The following is a 22,317-nucleotide window of genomic DNA, read 5'->3' on the forward strand; positions in this document are numbered from 1 at the left end:
TGTCCGAAGTTGTTTCATTGCGGCGCAATTAATTTGCAAAATTGCCTACCTACTCTCTCAAATCACCCACTCTAGTGTGACATTTGTGGTAGAGAGCCCCCTCATTTGTTGGTAGGAAAAATCGTCTGCTACGAACATTGCGAGCTGTTTCTTGTTGACTTCTATTCGCAATATGATTTATATCACGTTTTTTAAAAAAACAAAGCATATATGCACCCTGGCAAAATAAGGTTGCAATAGTAAGAGTAATATATCAGTGGCGTCTGTGCAATATCAGAACTCACAGTAGCAGAAAGCAAGCGATGACGTCGGTATTGTGGCACCACCTGTTAGCCACTGAAGCAACAGTGTGGTGAAAACTGTCAGAGAAGCTGCACACTGTCGGGAAGCACTGGGGTATCGCTGAACAACACACAGTTAATTTCTTGCTGCACCATTCTTTCTTCCCGTGGTGTCAGCGATCCCAAAAAATCAAGGTCGCGTCGTTCACAGCCTTCAAATCCTCCGTTTCGGACATCACGCAGCCGGAGAACGCCTGGCGTCTCCGAAGTGGTAGCAGACGCTCCGGCCTGCGATCATGTGATCCCAGGTCCAATGAGGAGCATCCCTACCACTCGCGTCACATAGTGACGCGCGTGGCGGCGCTCATCACGTGGCTATCCTGAAGACGAAGGAAGGTGTTTCGCGCACAAGAGACTCGGGGGGGGGGGGGGGGGGGGGGGGGGCTATTGCAGGCATCCCAATTTCACTACGGTTGGACTAACTGTGGGAAAACTGTTTTCGGCCGCCTAACATTCCATACCGACCAAAAACAGAAACAAGGTTGTGTGCCTCTAGACTGCTCCTTTAAAGGCTTCTTGATTTCCCTCTTCAACTCTCTGTATTTGCAAAAAATCTCTGGGTCTCAAGTTTTGACAAGCCTTTGAAACTGTTGATTTCTTATCTTTATCAACTTAAGAATATTTCTGGTAAGCCAAGGCTTCTTCAGATAAAGCCAAATCATGCAAAAGTAACACATTTTTAAGTCATGTTTTCCAGGAGACTGCAAGAAAACCTAGACTTACCTGAGCTTGATACACATGTCTTATGTGTGGCATAAAACTAGTGAAAAAAAAAAAAGTCCCTGCTGGGGATCATTACGATAAAAGTGCTAAGAACAAATGGACAAGAATGGACAGTACACACATGAAGTGCTTTGGGTGTATGGTGTCTCCCTCACATCTATTTGTTTTTAGCACTTCTATTATTATGACTCCATAGTGAAAAAATCTGAGCATGGGCAAAAACACTGAGACAACAGGAATGCAAACGACATCATTATGACGTTGTACAAACAGGCCTACTGGAGAGATGGGATAGATTTTTAACGTTGAAACTTTTACTGATGGCCACCTCACACAATTGTGGTGCTTCCAGTTTTGTTTCTCTGTGCCATGTAATGACATGATATCAAGGTTCGTGACATCATCAGTTTGAAAGAGGGGTGCAACCAGTGATGGCCAGTAGTTAACTACTACATGTAGTTAAACTACTAGTTAAACTACCTGATTGTAGTTAAAAAGTAGTTATCAACTACCTGCAGAAAGATAGTGGCAACTACTAGTTAAACTACTATTTTAAGTAGTTAACTACAGAAGTTAGGTTACTGAAGGTGCCAACTACTTCAGATTGTGCCGCAAGCTTTACGGCACGATTGTGCTTCCAACTTTTACTTTGGGGCTACTTGTTTGATGAGAATGGAGGTGCAGAGCAATTGTGTCGTGCATGTGTACTAAATGTTCACTTTTAATGCTTGTCTAGTGAAGCCTCATTTGCTGTGAAATAATTCTGCAACTTAGTTTATCGCGTAGGCACAGAAAGAATCCCGCCGCAAGCTTCGTATTTGACGATCGTAGCAATGGCTTGAGCCAAAGTTTATTATTGTTTGTGATTCATATTTAGGGGTCCAAGAACACTACAAGGGATTGGTGTTGGTGGACAACGTTAAGTAGTTATAGATGTAGTCAAACTACAATGCAGTAGTTAACAAAGTAGTTTTAGCTACTCCCCTGAAAAGTAGTTGAACTACTAGTTAAACTACTCAATCACAAAGTAGTTAGTAGTTATAGTTAAACTACTGTAGAAGTAGTTAGTGGCCATCACTGGGTGCAACAATACACATTCTTGAAGAAGACTACGGGGTCTCTTTCTGACAACTGCGCTTAATATTGGTGAAGAACTCAGCTTTTGCTCCTCATGTTTGAAGCCTTGTAGTTGACAATTGCTGTTCTAAGACTGAGGTCAACAAAACTGCTAGCAATGTTACAAAAAGCACAATATTTCAACTGGTTCATATTGCAAGTTCACTCACTCTAAATGAATATGCATTGATGTGTTCCTCCTAACTGCAGGACCCGGTCAGAGAGCAGCCAGGTGCCCGCGTCCAAGGCTTCTCTCTGGGGTGTTGAGAGACATAGCCCTATTCTCTTAGAACCCCTCATGGTCAAACCTACCCCCGAGCGCCTCCTCCCCATTGGACTTCAGCCACGACATTCTAAATCACCTGTCTCTAAACAACTGTCAGTGGGCAGCCTGGGTTCCACAACTGAGTTCCGGCCTCGAGGCGATCTCTCGGCAAGACATACCGACGTCTTTTCCCTCAGTGTTGATGCTGGACGACTCTTTGAAAGTACAAAATCCATCCAGACCCAATCTCCTTTCCTTCCAACCTCAAAGGTTCCCATTGAGATCCCCTCTTTAGAGCGCCTTCTTCCTGTGGGTCCACTTCCAACACGACGAGACCCGGACATCCGCAGCACACCAGGCTCTCCTCTCAAAAAGCTGCGAGCAAAGTCGGAGAGTGTAGACATACTCACCGTGGCGAAAACATCACCACTTCCACCCATTGGATCCCCAAGGCCGAGATTAGAGGCAAAACCAGAAGCGAGCCCAGGGTCTGTATCATCCGGTGCAGCGGAAAAGGAACAGCCCAAGTTGGCACGGAAAGGAGAGCAGATCTTTACGTTCCCGGTGAGTGACACGACAAAAGCAGAGGAGAAGAGTGGAGGTGGGGAGGAGGCAAAAGAGCGGATGCGTCCTCAGGAACATTCTATCAGTGGGGGGCTGAGGGATGTGCTTGTGAAGGACGTCATTCTGGACAAAGTGCTTAGTGCTGCCGGAAGGGTGGAGTCGGCTCTCCTACCGCATGGAAACAGCCCCGATGTCAAGGAGGAAGAAGAACTGCCTACAACACCACATCCAGAAAAAGGTATTGGGTATCGGTATAATCTGACACACCTCACTGACCAAGTAATTGAATAGGGATGAGCGAAGAGGCACGCACGCGGCTGCACTACCGCCCCCGAAAGCAGCGCAAGTCTGGCCTGAGCACTGTTGAGATGCAGCGGACACTGGAGTCACGTGGAGGAGCTGCGAGGTGGGGCAGCATCGTCGCTGCTCTACCACTCACACAGTAATCCCCCCAACCTCCTCCTCTCCTGTTGCATGCCACGTAACGTGCCGTGCTGCCATGCTTGCTCGTGAATTACATTACATTTACATACAGGTTAATTGCGCTTCTTGTTATTTAATCTAGCCTTGCAGTTTTGGACTATCTCTCATATGATGTAACACATAATGGCATTTTCTATCTTTGCACAAATTAAGCTCCTAGAGCATCAGAACTAAATGCTGTAAACTTCACTGATCTTACTGGTCATAAATCTTTTCCTACTGGTATTCACAAATAGAGCTTAGTTGCACACGGTTTTAGGTGTTCTAAATTCAGTGCAGTCGTTGGTATATGAACAGATACAGGAAAAAAAATACGGTGACACGAGCAAATACTGTGCAGTTCATGCTCTGTGACGCATGCCTACCTCTCAGATGTACCATACCACCACCACCATCACTACCGCTGTTTTTAGGTGTCCCTGTGAGTTGTGTAGCTGGTTGTTCCTGTTGAGATAGAGTATGTTGCTCCCCGCGTCATACAAAAGTTTATTCAGGTCAATGAACATGCATGTGTCTCGTTGCCGCATACTAGTGAGAATACATAATGCATGCTGGTATACCTTTGCATTGTTGTACTGTTTTAAGGTGCATTCTCTTTTACCTCAAATTGCTTGGAAAAGAATGATATAGCTTCCAGCACTTGTCTGATATACACATAACCCTCTGTGCCACCTCTAGTTACAGTTCCTGATATATGCCACTCGAGGTAGGCCCTCTCAATTTTATCCTATTTCCACAACTACCCATGACCATCCTCACCCACAAGACACAAAACACTTCTATTGTGCTTCTGTACTGTACCTCGTTATTATGCTTGTCAGATTTACAATTTCAGGTGACTTCTAAACGATTATTTTCTGAGAATAATTTTCAAACAAACAGTTCAAAACCTAGAACATCCATTCTTGCGAGCAGGGAATGGTAAACGGCATATTTTCTTTACTGCTTCCACTTTCGTTACTGTAATGTTTTCAGATCTGTTAGTCATTTCTGAGGCCAGCCTTTCAGTTTTGTCTCTGTTATTCGTTTGTTACTGTTTTTGGTAATGGCTCTTAAGGAACATTGAGTCGAAACTCCTTTCAGCTCCCCCAGCAGCACTCTGGATGAGGTGATACTTGTCATATATCGGACGAGTTGGGTTAATGCCAACAACATTTAATGTGTGCGAGCAGCACTTTCTACATGGTTACATGAATCAAAGATTGGGAGCCGACTGGCCCTCGCACGGGAGAGACTGTTGCATCGCGCAGATTCACACACTTGACTTGGGGAGCAGCCTGTCGTTAACAATAGCAACTACATAACATGCCCCCTTTTTCTTTCTTTTTTTTAATATAGTGGTTATACATATACTGGCAATCAAAACAATGCAACACAAAAGTAAGGCGATACAGAACAACTGAAAGATTCAGTCCTGGTATCTTCTTGGAAGCTTTACTGCTCTGCCCGAGCTTGTGATCCTGTGTGGCGCTGTGAGTTGAGGGGCTACAGGTGCTGCCGTAGTCATTGTTGGAGGTGCCACCATATCAGGTTCTGATGGGGATGAACAGTAGCCAGGAGGGCAGTAGTCCTCCGGAGATGCTTTCTGTTTCTCAGGGCCATTCAATGTTGCAGATAGTGTTGAGGCTGGCCATAGGTGTATGCGGTTTCTGGGGTATACCTCCTGTTCCAGCTCTGACCAGGTATGATCGTGGGTGAGGCCCAACTTGAATCACCGTTGCCCTTTCCCATTGGCGTCCATGCCAAAACCACACTGACTGATTTGCTTTTAGGGGCTTCGAGCTTCTTGTGTGTCTGTCTGCATACTTATGCTGGGCTGCCTGCCTCTTCCGGAGTGCATCTCTGTGCTGTGATGTGGGGAAGTGAGGCTTTAGGAGCTTGGGAAGTGTGGGTATGGTGGTTCTCAGTTTTCGACCCATTAGCATCTCTGCTGGGGAAGGAAGCCCACCTGTTGAGGTTGCTCTGTAGCTAAGTAGCAGAAGCGCAGGATCCAGACCACTCTGGGTTGCCTTGATGAGTGAATTTTTTACTGTTTGTTCACAACATTCCACAAGTCCGTTGGACTGGGGGTAGAGTGGAGATGACGGGTTGTGCAAAATATCCCACTCCTTGTTAAAAGAGGCAAATGCACTTGAGTCGAACGGTGGTCCTTGGTCGCTGACTATTTCTTCAGGAATGCCAAATCTAGCGTAAATATCTTTTAACACTTCGATGAGGTCTTTTGCAGTTGTTGATGGCATTTTCGTGATTTCAGTGTACTTCGAATAGTAGTCCGTAACAAGGAGATAGGTCGTCTGTGTTGGCTTTAGGTGAAAGAAATCCATTGCAAGCTTCTGCCATGGACGGTGAGGTATTTCACGATCCAACAAGGGCTCCTTCTGGTTTGCACGTTGGTGCTCTTGACATGTTTCGCAATTACGCACCATAGCTTCGATGTCACTGTTCATAGAAGGCCAGTACAGCGATTCTCGTGCCCTGACTTGGCATGCCGCCATTCCTCTGTGTCCTGTGTGGATCTTGTCAAGCGCATCGGGTATGCACGACTTTGGTAGCACTAAGCGGTGTCCTCTGCACAAAAGTCCTCTGGTGTAGTGGAGTTCATCCCTACAGTTCCAAAATTTCATTATTGCTGTGGTTGCAGTTTTAGGAGGGTCGGGCCATCCATCTTTCACAGACTCAATTACAGCTTGAAGCATTTCATCCTTAGCTGTCTCGTTCCTTACGTGTTCCAGATTCCCGTCTGAGCCCTTGACGGTGAGGTGTAGTGTTGCCTGGGGGCCTTCCAGATTGGATGAGTCTATGTGCTCATTCGGGAGTGATGCTCTTGATAGTGCATCAGCCACCTGCAGATCTTTGCCTGGCACGTACAGAAGTCTGATGTTGTAACGCTGAAATCTCAGCAATAAACGTTGTAGACGTGGAGAGATCACATCAAATGGCTTTGACGAGAGGCCAATGAGTGGCTTATTGTCAGTTTGTACTGTTATTTGTCTTCCATAAACGTAATAGTGGAAGCGTTCCACTCCAAATACAACTGCCAAAAGTTCCTTCTCAATCTGAGCATAACGACATTGTGCATCATTCATTGTTGCTGAGGCAAGAGCCACAGGCTTTTCGTTTTGCAACAGTACAGCACCAAGTCCTTGAGAGCAGGCATCCACGGAGAGGACGACTGGCTCATCCGGATTGAAAAACTTTAGGACTGGCGCAGACGTGAGTAGTGACTTGGGACGGTTGAAACTCCTTTCAGTGTTGCCATCCCAATCCCATGGTGCATTCTGTCGTAGCATCTGTCGTAGCTCTTGAGTTTCTTGAGAGAAATTCGGAATAAACTTGGCAAGATACGTAGCCATTTCCAGAAAGCGATGTAGGTCTTGGTTACATTTTGGTGTTGGGAACAACACAATTGCTTCAATCTTGCGTGAATCTGGGGCAACTCCATCTTTTGTTAGTACATGTCCCAAGTAGTGAACCTCAGAGACAGCTAGCTGCATCTTTTGTTTGTTGAGCTTCACGTTAGCTTGTCTAGCTATTTGAAGAACACATCTGATCTGGTCACAATGTTCTTGTAGACTGTTTGCTGCCAGTAAGATATCATCAAAATAAGGGTTGATGTCCTTTTCATGTTCAAACCGATTGTCCATTGTGCGCTGAAATATTTCTGGGGCGCAGTTGAGACCGTATGGCAGAACCAGAAATCTATACCTCCCAAAGGGCGTCGCAAACGTGCATAACTTAGAACTATCCTCGTGCAGTTCCAGGTGATAGAATGCATGAGAGGCATCAAACAATGTGTAGTACTTGGAGTCTTTGAGCTTCGAGAACAAATATTCCTGCGTAGGAATCTGGTAGTACGGTCGCTTTATGTTGTCGTTCAACTTCCTAGGGTCGAGGCAGATGTGGATTGACCCGTCTTGTTTTGGGACGACAACAGCTGGACTGACCCAGTCAATTGGCTCAGTCACTCTCATAATCACTTTGACACGCTCCATTCTGTCTAGTTCCTTTTTTACTTTGTCCTCGATGGCCTCTGGAATCTTTCTTGGAGCTGCTATGCACGGAACTGCATCGTCCTTCAAGGCTATGCTGTATTTTCCTTTTAGGCGACCCTGGCCAACAAAGACATCTTCATATTCTCGGACTATGGATTCAGGCGTTTCTGTCTTGCTTTGTATGATGCTAAGTAGCGCGTTGGTATTTACTGGTTTGCCTTGGTGCGTGCACTAAATCCAGGGCTTTACAAGCATCTAGTCCAAGAATTGTTGCGGCATGCAGGCCCACCACAACAAATTTTAGTAGTTTTTTATGTTTGGTTGTGGTACACTTCAGTTCGCATTCACCAAGTATGGGAAGGTTCTCACCGGAAACTCTGGATTTGGTGCGGTAAACAACTGGTCTCTATTCCCATTTTAGCAGCTGGCCGGTTTCACGTCAGTTCAGGCAGGGAGGTCCCATCGACCTCTTGGATTTTCATTATTTTTTTATATTTAGAAGCTCATCGTACATGATGACCAACAGCGGTAAAATGAATAATTTCTACGGAATAGTTTTCGCGCAAAAAAATCCAGAAAATCCGGCCCTGAATTGGAGAGTTTCAGTTTTGCCCTGTTTGCACGCGTATATCTCCCGAGTCTTAAAAGATACTGCAGTGAAATTTTGTAATACTTTAGTAGGCCTACAGGCCGGCAGTCCAAGCGCAAATTTTGGCGCACAGGAGCAACGCTCCATGATATAAAAAATGGCGAACATGCTCACTCGTGCGGTTTCGTTGCAATTTCGACGGGTGATTTCTCTGACTGTAGATATTCCTCATTGCCCTATTCTGTATAATTTCATTCAGCTTTTAATACTCTTTCATCTGGTATATATATCGTGCTTGTACCCCCTACAGGTATCTGCTGAAACAGGCAAATGTTAAGGTATATTTCGAAAAAACAAGGATTTTGACCGTCCGTTTCTCGAAAAGGCCCCTTTTTATTTCATTTATATTTTGCCAGGACATGGCCCGATCTTAGACTTTTCATCTTACGTAAAAACATCCTGCTTCAAAAGACATACACTGGCGATTAGCCCGTTAAAACGCGGCCCTAGTCTGCGTGCGTACTTGTCGGAGCACGGCTGCCGGTACCGTGGGATGGCGGGCCTCCTGTCGATGTCATACAAGAAAGGGACAACTTTATGTAATCAAAAGTGGTAGTCTATGTCGATATAATTACAAGACTGCGAAACGGTAGTATTTTTGCAATGACAGCGACAAATGATTTCACTAATTTTCTATGAAAACGTCAGTCTTCTGCACTCACTGTCCACAGTACTAGCTATAAATGTTTCTCGGCCTAGACTTTCCGCTGTCTTGCTTTTCCATGCATGCGAACCCTGTATGCCACTTTGATGCGGTATAGGTTTGCCCATTGTTTTTTCTTTTGCATTGTAAAAGAAGCTTATTTCAAAAGAAGCCTATTTAAGACGGTTTCATATTGTGTCCTCAGCCCGTACATGGAGTAAATGGACGCGCGTTAGGTGTTTTGGCAAGCACGTTATCACATCTTGTGACTCTAAGATGACGTCTCGCTCGATTGAACGCAAGTTAGGTGTCATGGCATGGTGCTTGATTCCTGTCACACCGATCCTGTGCACCGATCCTGTCACACACACTTTTGTCGTGGCCTGTTCCTGAACAGCCATCTCGCGCTCGCAAAAGTAGATTTGGAGAGCTGATAGAGCCTATGCCGATTTTTAAAATGGCTCGCCGCTCCATCTGACACGTAAATCATTAGCTGTAAGAGGAACATTCTCATCAAGACATTCTTCAATAGCTATGGAAGCTAACAGTGACTGTGCTGAATCGTGACAGAAGTCTTCGCTCACCACACCAAAACTGTGCGTCTCCGTGCCAGCTGTTACCACACATGTGAATATGGAAATCTGTTTTCCGCAGTGGCACGCTTCTAGTTCGCTAGGCATGGCTACTGTCCAGTTTTGAGCGAAATCGAAGTGCATTAGGTGCGTCTCCCGTATGGCTCTGCTCTGAACGTATCTAATGTAACTATGACAAATGCGAGGAGCCGCCCACTTCCCTAGCCCTGAGAAGAAATGTACTGCTCCAAGTTCAGCATAGCACACGCATTTCGTGCTAAAAGCCCTCTGCATAACTTAAAACTATCGTAAAATGAAGTAAAGCAAGCTTCGCAGGAACTTGCGGGAACCCTGGAAAAAAGCAATTCCTAACTCGATATTTATTTGTGCAGTATTGGTATCACCGTGTACGGAGCTTGCAAGAGTGAGGTTTTACCTTCGCTGACCATTAAGTTTGAACTAGCCTTTGAAATACAGCTTTACGGCAACGTATAGGATTTCATTATGATGCTTTGTTGGAAATCACTAACTCCCAGAAGTGAATTATTTCTCCAGCAGGACGTCAAAAGTTTGCCTACGAATAACTGAGGTAAGGCTAAGGCCAGACAACCTTGCTCAAACACAGGGAGCATCGACACGAGGCCCGCCATCCCGCGGTACAGGCAGCCGGGCTCCGACACGTACGCACGCAGACTAGGGCCGCGTTTTAACGCGCTAATTGCCAGTGTACGCCTTTTGAAGCAGAATTTTTTAACGTAAGATGGAAGGTCTAACATCGGGCCATGTCCTGGCAAAATAGAAAGGAAATAAAAAGGGGCCTTTTCGAGAAACGGACGCTCAAAATCCTTGTTTTTTCGAAATATACCTTGACATTTGCCTGTCTCAGCAGATACCTGTAGGGGGTACACGCACAATATATATACCAGATGAAAGAGCATTAAAAGCTGAGTGAAGTGATACCAAATAGGGTAGTGAAGAATATCTACAGTCAGAGAAATCACCCGTCGAAATTGGAACAAAACCGCACGAGAGAGCATGTTCGCCATTTTTTATATCACAGAGCGTTGCTCCTGCGCGCCAAAATTTGCGCTCGGACTGCTGGCCTGTAGGCATACTACAGCATAAAAAAATTTGACTGCAGTATCTTTTAAGACTCGGGAGATATACGCGTGCAAACACGGCAAAACTGAAACACTCGAATTCAGGGCCGGATTTTCTGGATTTTTTTTCGTGAAAAATATTTTGTATAAATTATTCATTTTACCGCTGTTGGTCATCATGTACGATGAGCTTCTATATATAAAAAATAATGAAAATCCAAGAGGTCAATGGGACCTCCCTGCCTGAACTGACGTGAAACGGGCCAGCTGGTATTTTGAAATGACATTGACTTGGCCTCCAGTGTCTAACTTGGCCATCACGATTTGTCCGTTCAATTGCACTTGCTCTGTCCACTCGTCAGAGTCTGCTTGCAGGTCACTGACAGTCGAAATGTCCAGGCAGTGTCATCATCTATGCTCAACACCTTTTTGTCAGCGGTATGCTGGCGTTGACTACTCCTGCAGACTTGCAAAAAATGATTTAGTTTGTTGCAAATGGAAGCAAGTCTTCCCATACGCTGGACGTTTGCGCGGCTGATGAGACTGTCCGCATCGTGAGCACTTCGGTCACTTGTCTTGAGTTCATCCTTTCCGGTGATGCTGGTCGCGCTGGCGAAAACCACTTTCATTTTGCTTGTTGTTGGGACCCTTCGGATCGCGTTTCGTTCCGTCCGTGTTGTCTGGCTTCGGACGCAGCATGTCCACGGTTTCAGTTTGCTTCATAGCCTCTGAGTGGGCTTTCGACAGTTCCGCCGCTTTCCCCTGCTTGATGACGGATTCCAGCGTGATGTTGGCTTCATGGAGCAAGTGCTCCCGGAGTACAGTGTCTCGGATTCCCATTAAGAGGCGATCCTTTACCATTCGTTTGTAGGAGTCTCCAAACTCATATCCATCCGCTTGTAATTTCACTTCAGCCACAAATTGATCAAACGACCGATCTGCTCGCTGTTGGAGGCCGTTGAAAATAAATGTAGCATGAGTCACATTTCTATACGGCTTGAAGTGGTTGTCAAAGGCTGTCAAAACGTGATCCAAACTCAAGGTTTGGCCTTGTTGCGGAGTCAGAAACGTAAGGGTCTAGTAGATTCCATTAATCTCCTTACCAGCCACATGTAGAAAGAGCGAGATCCGGGTGTCATTGTCCTCCAAGTGGTACTTCCAAGCCTTTTCGTAGATTCTGAAACTACGTCGCCATTTCGTCCACGCCTCTGCCGGGTTGGACGCTGCTGCGAAAGGTGGAAGTTGTTGCAGAAAAGTGGCCATCGTCATGCTTACGATGTGAGGACCGTGGTATTCCAGCGGAGGTTCTTGACTTCTAACACCATGTCATATATCGGACAAGTTGGGTTAATGCAAACAACAACTTTTAATGTGTGCGAGCAGCACTTTCTACATGGTTACATGAGTCAAAGACTGGGAGCCGACTGGACCGCGCGAGGGAGAGACGGTTGCGCCGCGTGATGCAATTCACGCACTTGACTTGGGGAGCAGCCTGTCATTAACAATAGCAACTACGTAACAATGCTGACAGAACTGAAAGTAGATGTGTCCACTCGTACTCACATGACGCACAAGTAACGTGGTTCGTTTTGCTTCAGTGAAATTGTGCGTCTTCTGGAATTAAAAAAAAAACTGTGGAAACCTATCTCCATCTTGTATAGTGCGTGCCCTGCTGAAACTCTCTGTCGAGCAACTCTACACGGGCACTAACGGACCTCCTTCCAGGGTTACAACCGCACTAACATTACAAAAACCTTACTGATGTGCAGAGTCCAAAGAAAAAGGCCATAACTAGGTATGCATCCTAGTGCTATGTCATTCTTCGTCAGCCTCTCTTGTCTTGTATGTCAGGTAGATGACAACTGGGACAAGCAAGGGACGGATGCATCTTGAATATCCCCATGCGGTTTCTTGCTGCCGCATGGTGTTTGCATATGTATTACAGGAAACAAAGTACTCAGAGGAAAATACAGAGCTCTGTTGTTGCATGAAATAGCTATTATACCCGAATTCAGTCACCCCATCATTTTAGTTTCAGTTATGCGTTTATGCCGTTAGGTATGTGTTTCTGCCTTTGTTACTGTTATCAGCTTAAATTTTGGAAATATATTGGTTATATTTCAGTTACCATTACCATTACTGTTCCCTGCTTGTGAGACCCAGGAACTTGCTCCAGCTATGTTCCCAAGTTATCTGTGACGAACAGCAGTTAAGAATTTTCACTAATATGTTGTCTCGAGGTAGTTAATGAGTGAAGTATACAGTGATAGTGGTCCATAGTCAGGCACTGTACATTGGTAATTGGAGTAGATTGAATTCTTCTTAATTCTGCTCTTGTGCTTGGCTAACCAAGTCATCTAATAAAGTTATTGTAACTGTCAGACTAGCTGCGTTTTCGTCCCATCTGTGACACTACTGTTACGTGTGTGATGTAACTTGTTAGGCTCTTTCATTTAATGCGAGCAGCTTACATCATTACGAGCTTGTGCAATGCCTGCCTTTAATGTGCAAGATTTTGTCCTGGAAGGCTGATTCATCCTAACAACATATGCACAATGTAGGCGTGCGCGTAAGGCTGAGCCAAATGCACCCACTGCATCATCCAAGCGTTCGAGCCAGACATCATCAAGTGGTGCTCGACCTGGTGGCAGTGGTGGTGTCGGTGAGGACGCCGTTGTGGACCGCTGCCCAGAGTGTGCTGTCGCCCTGGAGCAATACAGCGACGAGGAATTAGGATTGTGTCTCGTCGTGCTTGCTACCTTTGTCCACCGGGAGCCATCCATTGCCGCTCCTCTGCTACCAGAGATCCTGCGCGTCGCAGCAAAGTATGACTCCTGCCTTAATAGATCTTACCATAATTTTCCTTTTTCATGCTTGAGATCTGCTAGTTACTAGGTTGATTGCCTGGCAATTACTGGGGGTAATGCTAGGTTAAAGGGACAGACGATTTTTCGTTGTATTTGACGTTGTGTGTATTGTGGTGTAACTTGTAGCTGGTTGTGCAAAAATTTTATTCTCAGAACATCATAGTCCCTGATATAAGCAAGAAAAACAATCGGTACTAACATCTGGAAACAGGGTAGCTGGTACTGATTCATGTGGCAAGCGCTTACCACATGCATAACAAATTACACGTGCACATCCGATTTCGTTTCTATGATGTAAGCATTAGCTACCACATTTTGGTAGATGCAACAAAGGCGTGCAATCAAGGTAAAGGTCCCTGGTCTGTTTTGAGTGTATAAAATGTAATCTGCAAGTTTTGTATGGAATTGGTGTCTCAAGTGCTTAGCGAAAATCAGGAGCTACTGATAGTGCCGTCACGTCAGCAAAAGAAGCGCTATAAGATTCAATTATAAATAATTGGCTACAAGGTTATTTGAAATATTCTGCACATGACCTAGAGCATGTAATGGCCTCATACGAAAACAGTTATTATTGCTAACCTCTGTGAAGCAAGAATGCATGGGCAGGGATAACCCATGGGCAGGGATAAGTGTGTATAAGGACATGGAGACGACAACTGAGAGTGGCGACAACTGCTTATCTTTTTTTCCTCACTGTGACTCATGTGCATGTTGTCAATGCAGCTTTGTCTCTATCATATGAGGGGCTATTGTCATGCTTTTCAGGCACGATGTTAGCCCCAGGCCAGATTTTTATGATGCCATGCACAGTGCATGTGTACGCATTCAGTACAATCAAATTATCGAATGCCTTGAATATATGAATATTTTTTTGCAACAGAGATATGCAGGTATTTGCTTGGACCTCAAAATATCTGCTTTTGCTGGTCCTATCAGAAATGTTAAATCTTGTTTTCACAGTATACTATTATGCTACACATATGCTCAAAATCTGCCTCTACCGTGTCATAATGTGCAAGCTTTATGACTGCAGGCACTTTTGTTTGATGCTTTCTATTTTGCATTCAGGATTGCCTCGCAAGTTTATTATCCATGGCAGCATGAAAGGTAAGGCACTCGAAACATTTGCTATGCTGGGTATGCTTTCTGGCATGCACCACCAGCCTCTGAGAACGCTACGAGAAGGACAGAATGGACCTTTTTCACATATGTATAGTGTCCTAGCGGCTCTCCAGTGAACCACGCTTAGCGCACTCCAAAACAAGTCCCCACGGGTACCAACGAGCTCGCGCAGTCCATACAGTCGATCTCCCCACTGGTCCCCACTTCTGTCGTCCACATACTGCCCCATCTAGTGAAGATGGAGATAACATTCTCTGGTGCATCAAGGTCATGCGCACGCACTCTTGTGAAAAAGGTCCATTGTCAGCACCTTGCTTTTCTGAGCTTTCCGCAATGATTTGCATCAGAGTGCACTACACACCAGTACAGTTAGTACTCATTAACATTCTTGTATGGGCGGGTGACATCATTTTTAAAGTGACAGCACAGTAATGGCATGTGTGACACAAATACTGCATGCCATATGGAAGAGACGCATAAACCATAATGACCTCTAATGTACTTGCATGGCCGTAGGACTCTTAATGGACAAATTTTCTACTTATTACAAAACATCATACGTAAACGTTCACCGTTTATGCCTAGTTTTAATCGCGCAGGTTGTACCAAGAAAAAGCATCGTAGCCCTGATAACTCTAATGTAAAATGCAAAGGCTGTCTGGGGTGTATGCTATATGCTACAGTGTTTCCTCGTGGATGCCACCATATTCAAAGTGCAGCGCTCTGGCGCCAGCGGAATGTGTTGAAAACAGTTGATCGCCCAAGCCAAAGAGAAGGAAAGCACACAGTAGCATGCGTGTGTTTGCCTCCTCTCTGGCTTGTGCTAGCTGCAAAAGCGCTGGGTGCGAGGCTACCTGGAAAACGATGCATACAGTCGTCGACCAATTTTTTGGACTCCAAAGATTCAGACTTTTTGATTTTTCTGAAAAAAAAAATAAAAAGCTACTGGCACTGTCAAGTGCCCCACAGAACCAATGTGTTTCTGACTGTTTCCTAAAATAACTGCTGGATTTTTAATTGCATTTTGGCTGGAGCTTGCTTGTTCTTTGAACCACGCTCTCTCCCGTAAACTTGAGTCATCGTGGAAGTGAGCCTGACGTTATGGACTGTTTTTTCCGTGGCCGTGCTGACTCGTCGCATGCGCCGAGGATGAGCTCCTGTGTGTGCTTGACTGCTGCATTTCAAACATGTTTGCCAGCAGTTTATTTCTAAACGCAAGCAATAAAAGTAGTTAAACGTACGTTTAACTACTTTTATTATTATTTATACTTATTTATTTTATTTTACCGAGGACAACGTTGTCCTCAGTGTCATGGTATTGGGGTAAATGTATTAGTTGTGGATGATGACTACATCAGCAATCAAGACTACCACGACTTTGGCGTGTGTGTCAGGAGGAACATCAGTGAAATGTGCAATGGGTCATGGGGATTGTCGCCACACAAATAGGCTGACACACCTTACGTGTAAATCTACTCCAATTACCTTTAATTCCTGCAGAGTCGTGGAATGCTGTTAAGGACACTACTATGGAGGTTATTCACTGATTAAATGAGGTTAAAATCTGGGTATATATTTGAAAGCGGTAAAACATCAGTGCTGGGACTAAAAATGACGACAGACGAGACAAGGAAAAACACATGCACTGAACTGCCAACCGAAAGTTTATTCCCACGAAAACATGATCCTTTAAAGGGGCACTAAAAGGAAATTCAATGTTTCAATTAGTATAATGCAAGCAAAATTAGTTCACACAGTGCTACCGTTTAGAAGAAAAACGCAAAGACAACAGAGCAGCCTTTGGTGGGAACCAATGGAATCCTCAGGAAGCAAAGATTGGCAGCATCCAATCAGAGAGTGTGCACATGCCTATAGTGTGCATGTGGATTTGGAACAAGTCTGGTTGTAGTGTTATGTACATGCGCAGCATGATGCACATTGCTGCATTTTTCAATACCAATTTATTGCATTGTAGCCCACCACAGTAATGACAAATGTTCTAATGACGCGTCCTACGGACAGCGACACCAGTCCGCTTCATAGTCGCAATATGTTCTTCACCGGAACCGCTCCATGGTGTGGCATGCGCAGCATGGACTAAAAGCACCGATGCACGAGCCAAAGCGACGTCCACTGCTTAGAGCCGAGGCAAGAAAGAGTCTGGTATAATTTTGACTGTAGCTTTGTAACGGAATCAAAGTTAGGAATTATGACAACAAGTGCAAAATTAACATAACGTGTCGCATAAATTTGAAGTGAACTTGTACGGGCATTCTAATGCCCCTTTAAAGACTTGCCTTCCCTTCTTCTCGTGTTGGCACGCCTACATGTTAAACTGGAATGTTATCTACCTTCTAAAAAATTATCTAGTTTCCTTGAGAAGTGTATTGAAGCGTTGCTAATACATTTACAGTAAAACCTCGTTAAATCGCACGGGACCGATGAAAATGTCCGAATTATCCGAATGTCGAATTATCGAACGGGCAACAATCAATTAAAGTGGATTTGTGCTATTCACTGAGAATTCGGACTGATTTTTTGGCTCCTAGAAGTCCGAAAAAATGGTCGGCGACTGTATAACATTCAGGAATTGTGCATTGAGTCTCAAAAGGAAAATTTCCCTCGATTTCTGCAAACTGAGCTACCCGTTTACCTTGACTATTCGCAAGTACTAATCAATGTACCCTTCGAAATGGTGTACGGTTGTAAGTTTTTTTAAGTAAGTACGGTTATAAATTTTGTACAGCCGTACCAAGGTACGGTTGTAATCATATGATTGACATGGCATCTCTGTGGTTAGCTCTAGCAAATGCAGGTTTTTTGGTGTGTTTTGTTTTAATGCAGTAATGTAGACAGTTGAAATTTCAGGTTGACACAGCGAAGTTACACCTCTCAGGCCTCAAGGCCGTAGCATAATTTTCCCTTTGGCTGTTGGGGATCCGACATTTTTCTTGGCACATCTTGTATGCGTAAAACTTGTAGTAAGCTGTACTGTTGAAAAAAGAAAAGAGAAAAGAGCAGCGGTACACTATCAAGGTAAATATTTTGAGACCCCATTTTGGCCTGAACATTTCAAATTTCTTGTGAGTGTACAAATAGCTTATTGATGTCCAATTGTTTGGCCTGGAATCATATCCATCTCAAAGCCATTGGCATTCGAAGAGCATGCAGACAGTACACAACCTGTAAGATGTCTTGTTCCTTGGCCTACCAGCTATCACCTCTTGGTCAGTATGTACTGGCAGTATGTACTGGCACGGTCCCTTGATAGCTTCCTGGTCACGCAGCTTCTCCGTAACTCTATGGGGAAGCTTTGCCCAGGGACCGGAGCGCCCGCGTGGTGGCGCTGCCATCGGAACGCGGGAGAGAGACGCCTGCGTCTCCCATTGCAGTACACGCCTTTCGGCTGTTATCGCGTTGTAACCGTGTGCTAGCAGTATGCCAGAGACATGCTGTGTTACCAAATGTCGCTCTGGGTATTCGGGGGGTGGCAAGGGGGTGTACATGTTCACTTTTCCTGCGAATTCTGACAAGCGTGAGAAGTGGAAACGTGCCATCCATCGCATTGATGGTGGGCAGTTCAGTTTAGACTCTCCACACACACGTGTCTGCGAGGAGCAGTTTGACCACTGCGATGTCGTATGGCACGACGAACTCGTCATCAACGGCGATAAAGTGCTGCACAAGCGTGGAAAGTCAAAGCTTGCGTGCAAAGTCAATGCAGTGCCGCGCATATTCGACGGCTGCCGTCGTATCTGAGCACGCCGAAACTGCGAAGCCGTTCCGTCAGACAACGATGCCCGGGAAACAACCCCGTAAAAAGAAGGCGTCTGCTGTAGACACCAACAACGAACTCAGTGCTTTTATGGACAGAATCTGAAAGAAAATTGCTCATGGAACTGGGGCTTTTGAGCTGATTTGGCTCTCAGGGATGTCAACATTTGTAATAATCATGTAATCGCGGTCGAGCGATCGCGTCAAATACTAAGGCAGCGTTCACACGGAGCAGCTTTTCCCACCAACTCTGAGCAACTTCGGAGTTATTGACAGTCGTCCAACACCGGCAACCTCCAGCAACTCAAGTTGCTCGTAATCGCTCCTCGAACGAAAACTTAAAAAGTTGCTCGCGCGCTGGCCAATCAGCGAGAGGAGTACTGTCACGTTGCTCCCGAGGGCGTGGATTCACGGGTTCAAATCCTGCACCTGCAGCTCAGAAATACTCGTTTTTTTTGTTTGTTTTTTTACGAACGTCACAAAAATATGTCAATTGCCATTCTAGAAGGTAATAATGATCTATTTGCGCAAAAAAAAATACTAATTTGACAAACGGTTGATAAGGAAAAGACTCCACCAGTTGGATTGGAACCCACGCTCTCCGGTTGCCGTAAGATTGCTTGTGGGTGGAGCTGCCGAGTTGCTACATGTGAACGCGCCCTCTAAGCGGTCATGTAACTGTCTGCGATTAACTGTAGTAAGTCCTTTACACGCTAAATAATGTACGCATCATTAAAGTGTTTTAGCATGGCAGGATAAAAAGGCCGCTCGAGATTGATTCACGGAAGCATGTCGGATACATGGCGGTTCTTTTCAGTCTCGTAAAAGAAATTAGGTCCAGACGATAGATGACTAAAACAAGAGATGAACGGGACAAGGGCACAGCGGTTAAATTTCGTGACATGTCCGTCAGTCGGAATCTTTTTAGACGCTATACTTTTGTCTTCATCAGCTTCGTGGCAACAATTGAGAGTAACTCATCTGGTACCTCGTGAAAGGACTGGTGTGATTGCGATCGGCCGATCGCGTCAATTAGTACGCTGTCATGGGCGCAGCAACTGCCCGCAATTAACTGTAAAATGTACTGTACCCGCTATGTAAAGTACAGATCACCTTACCACCGTGCCCTATGCACATAAACTGCGCTAGAATCTCCGGTTGAGGGTTTGAAGATAGGAGACTCGCGACAATACATCCGTGCCACTCGAAGTGGTCGGCAGCAGCTTTACGCATAAAATAATGCCGAACAGAAAACGATTATTCGATTATAGTTGCTGCAACGTAGCAGAAAACCATTGCAACAAATAATTTTCTCGTAGGATGTCTGGAAAAGCGCAAAAACAACACTGCATCTGCCGTTCCCATGACTGGCCCGAGCGGGAGATTCTACCGCGTTCCGATGGCGGTGCCACCACGCGGCTCCCGTTGTCCCTAGGCCAACTTTTTGACGGAGCTGCATGACCAGAAAGCTATCAAGGGACCGTGGTACTGGTTTGGCTGAACGAGTTGATTACGGTTCAGGCCACCTGTAACTTTTGGACGTCTTGCCTATATTACTATTTATCATATTTTTGGATGGTTTTGACACCTTGTGGTCCACATTTTCCACTGTGACAGTCATGACCTTTTGCGCTTCTTTGACATGTGCTGTATTCTACGCATTGTGGTTAGAGCCAGGCTTCATTTCCCCTGGAACCATGTCACAGTGAATTCGATTTCTTCCTGATACTATGGTTCTTAGGATATAATAGCTGGTACACCTTTCTTGAAGGGTCCTACTACATGATTGCTGCTTATCTTTTATGTTCCTTTACAGCTGCAGTCGCAGATGTTTTGGTTCAGATGACCGTATCCAGGGTATTGAATTGAAAAGTTTATGGGTTCACTTGAGGTTCAGAGATATTAGTTCAGTTCCGGTTTCATTCTGGAGCACAGAAATAACGGTTAGAACCAGTCTCAACCAGTTTATTTTGGTTTGTAACAGTTCAGCGCACTGCAGACAATGTTGTGCCAACATACTCTGGTAATATGCTGGAGCGTAAGGAACGGGACTCAAGCTTTCCCACGAACACATTAGTAAGTCAACAGCATTTTGACATCAGGCATAGATTTATTTAAGATATGCATAAGGCCCTCGGTTTTTCGCGATTCCGCGGAATTCTGAATTAATCGCACAATCCTTCGTTTGGCACAGAATTTCATGAAATCCCTTATTTTTAGTGGTGTGCGGATATTCGAGTTCTTGAATTTGAATCGTATACCAATCACTCAAAGTATTCGATTCGCGAATCGAATACCCAATATCTGGGTTTCCGAATATTCGACTCTTTTGCAAATACGAACGACAACTTCCGAAAGTGGACTTCACCTGACGCTTCCCTGCGTGAGATGAAGCCTGCCTTACAAAACTGTCCATGCTGCAGGACAAACACAGACAGATTGTCGTTTAGCTTAAGATAACGTAAGCCCAAGTTTATTGTGCATACTTCGCCTGAGGAAGGGACGGCGTCCCTCCCGTGTGCAGTTTTGCGGTGGCAGTGTGGGATTTTGATTTGATGTCTAGGAGATTGCCTTCAAAAAGTTCAGACAAATAATGCCTACAGCCCAGGAACAAAAAAGGGTGTCCTAAAGATATAACTTTCCCAGGGCATGTATTGTAAACTCCTTCCTATAAAGTTCCTATAAACTCTAGATGCTGAAAGATCTTTCAGCAGGAATAAAATGATTGCAGGCGACAGACCACATAAGAGGAGAACGCAAGATATCATGTATGTAATGCTGAGCCACAACAGTGCTTTGAATCTGTAATTTTATAAAATATTTTTTGTTCCGGCGTTATCCAAGAAAATGAAGTCTTTCCCGTTTCAAGCAGCCGTCGACTGCTCGCCCCGGAAAATTACGTAATTTACAAGTCGGTGCCGCGGAATTTTGAATTTGCCACAGCAGAAAACCGAGGCCCTTAGATATCATGGTCAGTAGAGGTGTGCGAATATTGAAATTTTCGAATATGAATTGAATACAAAAATCTGCAAAATTTTCATTCGAATATCGAATATCCCGTCAAAGAAGAACAGCTCCTAAGAGTAACAATTGAGCCCCAAAAGCCAGCATGGTCACATTGCATTCTGCTGATCCTTAGAAAAGTGACACGCAGGAATATGTATTGTGGGAACCTCTGTTCACCACCACCGGAACCCCAAACTCGCTCGCATCAACCGCGCATGGGAAAAGCCACAAAACGGGTTCATTCCCAACCAACCTTGTTTATTGCCCGACATTCCAGACCGCATTGCCAACGCATCAGAACAGGTTCTGCCCTCCCGGGCTGCGTGGCAGCCACTGCCTACTTCCCTGTTGCGCCCGCGCTTTTATCCCCAGCAAAACAACTAGTGCCCCCAAGGTGCTACATCCCTATTGCTACCAGCGCCCCCACAGTATTAATATATAGGCTTAGCATAAGGCATTCATGCCTATATGGACATGTATAGTCAAATTATTTTTACAATGAAACAATGTGCTGTTCTCATGAGGCAAGCTGAAAACCGTAAAAAACTTTCACTTCAAAAATCTTTCATGGACAGTGAACATTTGTGTCGGCATTGTAAGTGCTAGTGAAACAGACAGAATAGAAGTAAAGGGCAATGACGTGTTCAGAATGTAGGGCGGTTTACTGATCAGCACATCTCAGAAGGAAAACGAAGGTAGCAAGTGCTCTATTCTTGCACTGACAATACGTTCCGCATTTATCGTGTAGGCAAGAAACTGCACAGTTCAACTGTGTCTCACGCGTGACGTCACGCAAGACCATCGTTCCTGACGGTAATGCATAGTTTGGAACAGCCTCATTCATCAGCGTAGCAAAACCGCGATCCTTGACAATGTTGTATGGCTGTGCTTATCACGCGTGATCGTTTCCGCGACCTTCGTGTTCACCGCTTTCATTTCACGGCGAAAGTCTGCGTGCGCACCTCAGGACTTTGTCACGCCGATGCGCGTGAGTAGCGAGCGAAATTGCTCCATGCGAAAAGGCCAGGCCTAAGGCCATATGCACCTGGCCAGGCTTAAAGGGACCATGAAATGATTTTCACGAATTTCGAGTACTCTGC

General features: G+C 45.1%; 1 protein-coding gene across 1 annotated transcript in view; it reads left to right on the forward strand.

The window, feature by feature from the left end:
• The window catches only part of LOC135396678 (protein unc-79 homolog), a 206,547-nt gene that overhangs the window by 129,627 nt on the left and 54,603 nt on the right, over positions 1-22,317 (forward strand). The window contains exons 38-41 of the mRNA XM_064627777.1: positions 2,391-3,247; positions 3,301-3,451; positions 13,010-13,273; positions 14,384-14,422. Of these exons, the coding sequence (XP_064483847.1) occupies positions 2,391-3,247; positions 3,301-3,451; positions 13,010-13,273; positions 14,384-14,422 (1,311 nt within the window). The remainder of the gene's footprint in view (positions 1-2,390; positions 3,248-3,300; positions 3,452-13,009; positions 13,274-14,383; positions 14,423-22,317) is intronic.

Source organism: Ornithodoros turicata, chromosome 6 (genome assembly GCF_037126465.1).
Source record: "Ornithodoros turicata isolate Travis chromosome 6, ASM3712646v1, whole genome shotgun sequence".
NCBI lineage: Eukaryota > Metazoa > Arthropoda > Arachnida > Ixodida > Argasidae > Ornithodoros > Ornithodoros turicata.